We start from the raw sequence: 9,743 nt of genomic DNA, 5'->3' as shown, positions 1-9,743 counted from the left end.
ATTGTTTTCATTACTGACACTGGATTGCCCAATGAATTCTCTCCTACCTTCCTTCTGCGAGAAAAAGAAACTAGAATTCCCCTTCAGCTACACCATCAGTGGTACCACGAACAAAAAGTAGTAAAATGAGTTCAATTATTCTTTGCAATGCATTTTTAAAGAGAAAATAATGTGATTAAATACTGTATTTCTCTCTTTTTTTGCATATACATCATTAGCTTTGCTGTTTTGACCGATCATGGTGGGCAGCCTGGCTCAAAACGCCAGGGTTGGGGTGATTTTGCTGGGATCTGGCATCTGTCCTGAACATAGAATGATGGACTTCAAATTGTTTACACCTCATATACCACCTTTCCTAGATTGATGGACAGCAACAGTTGCTTATTTAGGGTTACTGCTGATGTCTTTCCTCCTCGCTTTTGTGTTAACAAACACCTGAAAGCTCCAGACCAGCAAACAACCAAAGCGTCAGCTTTTATAGAGGTGCTCACACTTGGCGATGATCAGTTAATCAAGTGATTTGTAGCACCTGCCTGTTTCTTGCCCTCCTAATTCCTATTAAAGAATTAAGGGTGTGCTTATTTATTCACACGTGCGCCTACATTTTTTCTTAGTGTTTGTTAGATAAATAAACAAAGACACGGTATAATATGTCATGCTTTGTGGTTCATCAAAAGTTGTATTTATGTGATTTTAAGACTTGCTAAAGAGCTAAATTATTTTTATTACATCCTGATACATAAAGTTCAGATTGAACAGTGGGTGTACTTTCTTTGTGTCTTTTTAAAAAGTCTTGAACATTTACAGAAAGGGCCTTGCTTCTGATCATAAGTCAGCTACTAATTCTAATAATTCCATCGGAGTTACAGAATATTTACCATAAACTCACCATCATTGTGAAGGGTGTCTGAGCTGTTTGCTTGTGATTAAAGATGTTAGCCATTTGATGTGTGAGGTTTGTTGCAAACTTGTGATGTTTTTTCATGACATGGTCGTGTGAATCCTGTCACCTAACTCAACCCCACCCAAAACATCCCTGCCTATGGGCAAGGGTGTGTGAGTGCGTCACAGTGTGTGTGTATATTGCAGTTGAAAAGGTGTGAAGCCGCAGGGTTTAGAGCACAACTTTGAAACCGAGGGTGTTTATAGGATAGCAGCCCCTTGTAATGTTCATCGCACCACAGCCCTGCTTTCTAATTTTGTAGCCACGTTCCCCGAAAGAGATAGAAAAACCTCAGTTTATTTTGCAGTGAGATCATGGAAACCATAATGTGCTCTCTTTTGAAAACAAGAGAAAAATACAAAGACTTGAGTTGATTAGCTCTCTGTGTAATGACTTTTGTTCAAATATTATTTTGTTTATCACATTTAGCTGTGCTGAGGCTGGCCACTACACATACACAAGCATTTACCCTAAATGTGTAGACTGACGTTTATGGAAGCGCATTAATTTCTTCCTGTGAGTTAGCACATACTGATAGCCCTCCCATTTAAATAAGTATGGACAGACTCTTGGGGGTGGGTACCTCAGCTAAAAAGTGTAGCTTTCATCTGTCAAATACTTTTAGCATATACCCCTTAATATACAGCTTTACATGCTGCAGAAATGTAAGGTCAATAGTACATTTAGTGCTTATTGAGCTGACTTTAAATAGCCAGGAAATCAGATATTTCAGCTTTAACATGTTAGCAAGCAAAGGAGCTTTTGGAGAAAATAATGAGCTTTGTTGTTCGCTAAATCAAAAGTTCCATTGCAACGCCATAATTTGATGTGTTGCATCTGTCACATGGAAACATTTTCACACAACTGTGTGTATGATGAAAAGCGAAACCCCTCTGAAACACTACAGCGTAATCTGACGTATGCCAACCAAACTGCAAAGCTGCCCACAACTGCTGTGATTGGCCAGGAAGGAAGAAGTCACAGCATTTCTTTCTGTTGGCACGGCATATAAAACAATCATAATTAGCACATAAAGCTAAAATACCAGAGACATCAACTACTTGCGTAGATTACATTGTAGGCTATACAAAGATTAATAGCAGAAGTCTAAATCAGCCGAAAGTAGCAGCAGATGTTTGTGGACTTTGCTGGTTTTAAACATTCACGTCTATGTCAAACAACCTTCCCAGCAAACTCAACCTAAGGTCAGATGGTGCCAATGCTCAGAAAAACTGAAATAAATCAAAACTACATCTTGGCCTCTACAGGCCTCAATTAGCATGCTAAATGTTAAAGTCCATGACAGCACAATTAGAAAAGACTGAACAAGTAAGGCTTGAGTTGAAACAACTGCCAGGAGAAAGCATCTTCTATCTAAAAGAACATGGCAGCACGGCTTAGGTTGGCAGTTACATTTGAACAAACCATAAGAATTCTTGCATTTCTTGGATTTGGACAAACCAGACCAGAGTAGAGATGTTTGGCCGTGATACACACCACCACAAGCAAACAGCATACCAGCACAAACACCTCCTACCAACTCTTAAAGCACAGTGGTAGAGCCTTGATGATTTGAGCTCGGTTTGTAGACTTCAGCCTAACTGAAATGCTGCGCAAGAGAGCTGTGCATAACACAGTAAAGAAGAGTACAATGTTAGAGACAGCCCAAATCTCAGCGAGATTAATTATTTTAAGTTAAACTTGCTAAATGTGGTTCTACAACCTATTGAATGGTGGGGAGTACAGCAGTACTTAATTTTTCATAGGATTCCATATATTCATTTGCAAACTGTGTGCTATGAAGGCAAAAAGAGCAAAGCTAAAAGGTAGAACAATCTAGCACTGTTAACTAGTGGAGACCATAGTTATAACACCAATGATAATTTATTCTTCTACTGGTCTAAAACTTGTAGAAAGAGGAAAGATTAGAGGTCTAAGGAGCTTAGAAAGAAAAGCAACTGGACTTCTTTAAGTTTCTTGAAGATGTTTTAACTCTGCTTCATCCCAGAAGTTTCTTCGATTAGCAGTCTTTGCCATTCATCTATGTAACCAAGATGGCAACGGTTGAAGGCGAGAAGTATACAGACTTCCAAATTCAGCTTTTTTGATTGTTATGAGTAAACAGTAGGGGTACTAATACAGCACTTCATGTAACCATTGTCAGCTAAGCGTACACAAACACCCACATATGCATACAAGCAAAGAGAGAAAGAGAGCTTTAGAAGAAAATCTAATGCAGTCGGTGTAAAACTGCACTGCAATTCTTAAAGCTATGTAAAGCTTTTAGATTTAATAAACGCTCAGCAATCTGGGGCGGTATTGTGGGTTTGAATGTTTACGTAGAGAAGCTGAGCATGTTATCTGAAGAACTGTCCTCGTCAGTCACAGTTGCAGAATTTATCTTGAGATTTTTCTCTGTGGCATGAGTGAATGCATTTCTCGCTCACACATAATGTTTGCCACCACTGCTGCATCTTCCACACCACTTTTCGTTTCTGCTCTGTAAAACCAGGCCCCACACTCAAAAGCATGCACATATGCAGACACACACGCGCGCGCACACACACAGTTTTCACACTTACACACATACACCAGCTGTGTGGAGTAGCTCATCTTGTGGTTCATTTTCAGTTTGAGTGTTTGCTCCAGATTGTTTAGTGGCCTAAATATCAAGGAAATGACACACCAGAAATTTACATTATGACCCTCTCTTGCACACACACACACAAAAATACTCACAAGTCAGTTTCAAAACTTTGGTCATCAAAGTTCTTTGACCTTTAAGGTCTCACTACAGAAGCTCGGGTTTTGTAATTAAGTGGTGAGAGCGGCACAAGAGGAGCATTCACAGATAATGTGTGCGACTACAGTTGAGTGCAGTCAGAGCGGTACCGTAACTTCAGCGACCTCTGCTGGACAATGCTCTCACTTAACTGTTTTACTGTAGTTTATGTTTTTATGCAACCTTATACCTCTTTTATCTGACGCACTAGACATTATTTGCTTTAATCCATATAAGGATTTTAAGTATGAAGCTGCAAACACAATAACTGACATATATTACAGCTGACACCTAAAATAATGTGTAGTTACAATGTAAAAAGTAAGGCTTAGGGTAGTTTATCATACAGCCCGCATACCTACTAGTACTGCAAAATTAGAATGAAGAAAGTGGAGCTATAAGTACTCTGTCCGCTTTTCTTGGTTATCACCTTGTTCTACTGAGCCTACTGGGAACTACTGTTGGTGACTTATGGAGGCAGATTTCACCAGGCTGTATTGTGAAGTGTTGTCAATTGAACTTTCCAACAGTGTATAAAGCTGGTAAAGTGTCCCCGTCATTATGCATATGAAGTATTTTCACTTCGTCCAGTGGAAACATTTTTCCACTGTTTTTTTTGTGTGTGTCACATTTTTGTCTACTTCAGTTCTGAAGGAGTTAAAGGGAGCAAGCAAACCCCCAGTGGGTCTTGAGCAGGCTTCTAGCATTGAATTAAATTTCTCAGCCAGACATCCTCTGCTGCCATGGCAACTTTTGAATAGCCTTGTGCCAGTCAGCTCAGGAGGAGTTTGTTTTGTAAGTTTCAGAAGTTTTTCACTGCTAAACCAGACAGCGCCGGCTTGGAGTTTCTGTAATGCGGCTGTGGGTTGATCACAAGTAGAGAGAGAACAGCAAGAGAAGAAGTTATTTGCACAGGTAGGTGAAGAGCTGTGGATAAAACAACAAGGACTGTTATGATCCAATTTGCATTTTTGCCAAGTAGAACTTAAGTGAACGTTTATATATATATAATTCGTTTACTCTTAGTTAGCAACAGCATTTCAAAGTTTTCTGGAATACATCTATTTGAAATTTCAAAAGATTTTCTATGTATTATATCAAATTGACTGTTAAATATTCACAAAATTCACTGTAGTTCAGTTCTGCAGTTTAGCTCATGATGTGATCCTATAATACAACTTTCCACATTTGGTCAGTGCTGTAGTTCTCTCTTAGTTTTCTCATTTTTAAAGCAAATCTTGCAGGACCCAGAGGACGCCATGTTTTCCCTGTCAGAGCTAGTGCCTCTGAATCAGCATCAGAACAGGTCTAAACTGCTGAAGCCCTGGTGGGAGGTCTTTATGGACTACCTGGTGGTCCTGATGTTGATGACATCTGTCCTGGCTTGTACGGAGCAGCTGTCCAGGGACCGAGTAGTGTGCATTCCTTTGGATTCAACTACAAACACTAGTGATCACAGTCACTCAAAAAGTGCCAGTGTGGGACTGTCTCCATCGTCACAGCCTCAAATACACCACGCACACAAAATCGGCCCAAATCTTCACTCTGCACCTCGGGGTCGGCGCACGCACTTGGTGTACCAGCAGTACATTTATATTAGCCAGGTAAAGTAGTGCTGGCTTTGTTGTTTTTGTTATTCACTCTGTGAAAGCATAGAGTGAGCTATATTTAACATTCTGAACCTTTATGTAAAAGGACCTGCTCATACCCACAGGTTATTAAACCGCTTATCTCAGCTCCACAGTGGAACTTTAATCTCCCAATTTCTTCTGATTCACACTTTGACTGTTTCAGTGCTCACTCACAGCTCTCATGGTGTTGCTTATTTAAGCCTTACTAACCCTCGGAGATAGAACCATGGTTTACCCCTATAGCCAACCTATAGAAGTAAACCAGCAAACCGTATATCTAGTATGTCTACTAGACATACTAGTAGTTCTGTCTACTAGTATGTCTAGTAGACAGAACTAGATATACTGTCACAGAACCAGTATGTCTAGTTCTGTGAGTAGACATACTCACAGAACTGGGCTTACAGTGTATCCTGTATTTTAAGCTTTTACCCATTCAAATCAATTCAATTAAAAAGAATAACTTTAGCACCCATTTCAGTTTTTATACTAATCCTCTTCCTTTGTTAACAGGTAACCCTTTGTTATTAATGTTTCACAGTGTATGTCTGCTGCCCCCATGTGGTCAAACAATCAATTGCTGTTTGCCTGTTTCTATAGGTGTGCTACCATGAAGCTTTGCCTTTGTCCTCCCGCTTCTTCCCTTACATGGCCTTGCTTCAGTCCCTCGTCCTGGTAGCCAGTGGCTCCTTCTGGCTCCACTTTCCCCACACCTCATCCCGCATAGAGCAGTTCCTATCCATCTTGGCAAAGTGCTGTGAGTCACCCTGGACATCTCAGGCCCTGTCTCATGCCGCCCGCCAAGAGAGCATCCAGGAGATGGTGGAGGAGGGAAGACGAGCACAACAACCACACCACCGAACTTCCACTTCCCCGACAGTGACCCACACAAGACACTCGAGCATAGACTCGGGCACAGACAGCCCACTTTTAAAGAGGATAGACAGCGCATTTGCCACCCCTCCATCCCCTTGTCCCTCCACACTGTCCTGTAACTCCACTGTGTCTTGTGTATCTCTTGACTCACGGGAGCAACTTCCTTCTTCCAGTCCATCAGTAATGACTGACAGCCACAGCCAGGTAATCAGTCTGGATAAAAGTGATGGGGAACAGGCGAGGGCGCTGTTTGAAAGGGTCAGGAAGTTTAGGTCCCACTGTGAAAGCTCAGCTGTCATTTGTAAGGTAAGAGATCCTCTAGTCTGCTAGATTTACAGATCAACTTCTTTGCTACCTTAATTTTTTTTTAATTCCATGAATCGTTTAGTCTTGATGCCCATTTTTCCCTCTTCAGGTCTACTTGGCTCAGACAGTTTTCAAACTCCTGATTGTAACACTGATTATGAGTTACACAGTCCCTCTTCTCGGCTCCCTGTCCTTCAACCACACCTGTCACCCTGAGGAGTGGGCCCTGGTGGGCTACGCCACCTTCGAGTGTATCCACGTGCTCTCCTCACTTCTCCGCAAACTGCTGGCGGCCTACCTGACCTTACTGGGCCTGTATGGTCTGCTTAATTTTTACACTCTCACCTGGATTTTAAGCAGGTTAGAATAAAAAAATGTTAAAGGTGCACTTTTCAGTGTTTTTATCGCAGAAAAGGTAGGAATATATATTTTTAAAGTGGATAGTTTTGCCCAAAGAAAGTTAGAGTATGTATGAGTGCTACTTCAGGCTTTAACAGGCTTTGAGGAGAGAAACTAGTCTAAATGTAAAAAGCATAAATAAATAAATTGTGCTCCTGATGATGAGCATATCAGAAAACTAGTTACAGGAGTAAAAAATGTAGTGCTGTGTTTTTGGCTACAAAATATCCTGTTTGATGTTTCTCTTTGTTTTTTCTTTCTTCTTCTTCTTCTGCCTTGGTGTGTTTGATTCAATTCAGCTCTCTGCAGCAATATTCCTTCCATTCACTGAAGGAGCTGAGCTCCCTGAGAGATTTTCCTGACCTGAAGAACGACCTGGCCTTTCTTATACACATGTTAGACCAGTACGACCCTCTGCTGGTCCAGCGTCTCTTTGTGTTTTTGTCGCCTGTCAGTGAGAGCAGGCTGCTGGAGGAAAGCTTAGAGAGGCGCTGGGGGGAGGAGAAGCTGCACGCCATGATCAGCGTGGATGCAGACGGCCGCTCCAGGCTGCAGCTGGTGGCCCTGCCTCGCCTTCCTCCAGCCCTCTTCACTCTCAGCCAGCTTCAGGTCCTCAAACTGGAGCTCATCGCAGACACCAGGTTTACTGCACACATGACCAGCATGACCTCACTCAGGCGAGTTGTACAGTGCAGGGGCGTAGTCTTTGAAAGTTTTTTTTTTTAAGTATTCACTTCTTTTTAGACTCTAACTTGGACTTTTATGTGGCATTCCAACTACAGGGAGCTGCACCTCTACCACTGCACAGCAACTGTGGATCCCAGCGCGCTTGCTTTTCTCCAGGAACGTCTAGAAGTCCTTCAGCTTACCTTCACTCAGGCATCAGAGATCCCCAGCTGGGTCCTCTCCTTGCGAGGCCTTCATGAGCTTCACCTCTCTGGTCGCTTAGGCAGTGACGGTGGGGTGGGCCGTAGCTGGGCACTGGGGAGCCTACGCCAGTTGCGACACCTACGTGTGCTGGTGATTCGAGGCATGTTGCAGCGGATCCCCGGTGAGCTCTGCGAGGTGGCAAGCAGCTTGGTGAGACTGGAGATCCAGAATGAGGGCACGAGGCTGCTTGTGCTGATGGGCCTGAAGCGGATGGTTTACCTGACAGAACTGCATCTGCAGGATTGCCAGCTGGAGCGTTTACCCTCTGCTCTGTTAGCACTGACCAACCTCCGGGTGCTTGACCTGCAGCACAATAACCTGAGGACTCTGGAGGAGCTGCTTAGTCTGGCTCACCTTCGTCGTCTCTCTTGTCTTAGACTTGCTTACAACCGTGTTTTGGTACTGCCGGCCAGCGTGGGTGTGCTTAGAGGCCTCGAGCTCTTGGATCTGTCAAACAACCAGCTCCAGAGCATTCCTCCAGCGCTCTTCACTCTTCGACGCCTTCGGAGGCTCCTGCTTGCCGGTAACCTGCTGGAGGAGCTGCCTGCTGAGGTGAAGGCACTGCAGCTGCTCACAGAGTTGGACCTCAGTGGGAACAGGTTGGAGAGGCTACCCACTGAGCTTTTCAATTGCTGTTTGGAGTTGCGCACCCTGAATATGTCTCACAACTCTCTTAGCTTCTTACCCAGAGAGATTGCAGCTCTAAGTCAACTGTGCAGGCTGGACTTGCGCAGCAACAATCTGGAAGAACTGCCTGCTGAACTGGGCTGCTGCTCAGGGCTGCATGGGGGTGGTCTCCTGGTGGAAAACTGGCTCTTTCTTTCTTTGCCACCGCATGTCAGAGACTTCCTGAGCCGCTCTTACACCCCAGGTGGTGCGCACACAGAGGAGCATTCCAGGCCCGAGTCTGACAGTTTTCCCTACTTCTCTCCTACACAGTGGAGCTTCTCTTCTGCTCTGGAATCACAGATATAAGGACAACAGCTATCAGACTGGTGACATAATAAAATAAAAGCACTGATGGAGTTTCTTACAATTTAGAAGGTTTTTCTTCAACTACTGCATCAGGCAAATTCTTCACCAATCTGCCCTTATTGTCCATTTTGTTTTTAGAAAATGCAAAACTAACAGATGGACTGCTTTGTATTGCATTGAAAAATATTTCTGGAATTTTTTTTGAATAAGAACATCTGTGATGAACGCATAAATTGTGAGTTAAAATCAAATGAGTGTGGACATCTCCATTAATATATTTAAATAACACTACTTGTCATTCTGTATTTGTAGTTTTCCTGTTAAAGAATGTGAGATTTTATAGATGACAGAGCAATAAAATTTATTATTTTGTAAAGATTTCTGCAGATCTGCAGATACTTCCTGATTGCTTCCTGTATAAAAGTATTCTTCAAAGTATTATGAAAGCTGAGACCTGATGCCAGTGTATCCATGTTGGATAGTTGGAAATACTGATACTTCTCGTTATTAATACAGTTATTATCGGCCTTTGGCGCCCCGTTTGTTATTCATAATTCTGATTTTAATAAAAGGTTGTAAACGTTAATAATGCTTCAACGACATTTATGCTGTACAACACTAATGCGTTCATTGACCACTAGAAGGCACTAAAGACTTTTAATTCTCAGTGCTTAATGTTTCCAGAATTAAAGCTTGATTTAGACTTGTGCAAGGAAACATAGAAATTACAGTTACATATACTTTTATTGATGGAGTCCGAATTTCTTCACACTGTTAACATCACATCCTGGAGAGGAGTTTTGCCTCGCGCGACTTAAACGTCTAGATTTCATACAATTTTAACGATTTCTGTGAAACAAAAACAAACTAACAAAATTGATCCAGCCTGAATCAATTCCAG

At 42.4% G+C, this 9,743-nt stretch overlaps 1 protein-coding gene across 2 annotated transcripts; it reads left to right on the top strand.

Moving 5' to 3' along the window:
* The first annotated feature begins 4,499 nt into the window (after nt 1-4,499).
* si:ch211-106h11.1 (volume-regulated anion channel subunit LRRC8D) lies at nt 4,500-9,613 on the top strand. 2 transcript variants are annotated; one of them, XM_005926713.2, is made up of 6 exons: nt 4,500-4,640; nt 4,958-5,329; nt 5,957-6,538; nt 6,648-6,898; nt 7,237-7,614; nt 7,720-9,613. In XM_005926713.2, the coding sequence occupies exons 2-6, from the start codon at nt 4,985-4,987 to the stop codon at nt 8,840-8,842; spliced, it is 2,679 nt and encodes an 892-aa protein (XP_005926775.1). In that variant the 5' UTR covers nt 4,500-4,640; nt 4,958-4,984; the 3' UTR covers nt 8,843-9,613. The 2 variants fall into 2 exon arrangements, with proteins under 2 accessions (XP_005926775.1, XP_005926774.1); XM_005926712.2 differs by having other exon boundaries at nt 4,501-4,640; nt 4,970-5,329.
* Nucleotides 9,614-9,743: the final 130 nt, after the last annotated feature.

The sequence above is a fragment of the Haplochromis burtoni genome, unplaced genomic scaffold (genome assembly GCF_018398535.1).
Source record: "Haplochromis burtoni strain Fernald_Lab_line unplaced genomic scaffold, NCSU_Asbu1 Contig_45, whole genome shotgun sequence".
In the NCBI taxonomy this organism is placed as follows: Eukaryota; Metazoa; Chordata; class Actinopteri; order Cichliformes; family Cichlidae; genus Haplochromis; species Haplochromis burtoni.
Note: the sequence above shows the minus strand (reverse complement) of the source record. Positions and strands in the feature narration are given on the sequence as shown.

What these genes read in the sequence shown, in the direction of transcription:
- si:ch211-106h11.1 (XM_005926713.2), top strand. Translation starts at nt 4,985, where the DNA reads ATGTTTTCCCTGTCAGAGCTAGTGCCTCTGAATCAGCATCAGAACAGG. An exon ending in AGTACATTTATATTAGCCAG is followed by an intron (nt 5,330 to 5,956) that starts GTAAAGTAGTGC and finishes CTGTTTCTATAG; the next exon opens with GTGTGCTACCATGAAGCTTT. An exon ending in ACCAGCATGACCTCACTCAG is followed by an intron (nt 7,615 to 7,719) that starts GCGAGTTGTACA and finishes TTCCAACTACAG; the next exon opens with GGAGCTGCACCTCTACCACT.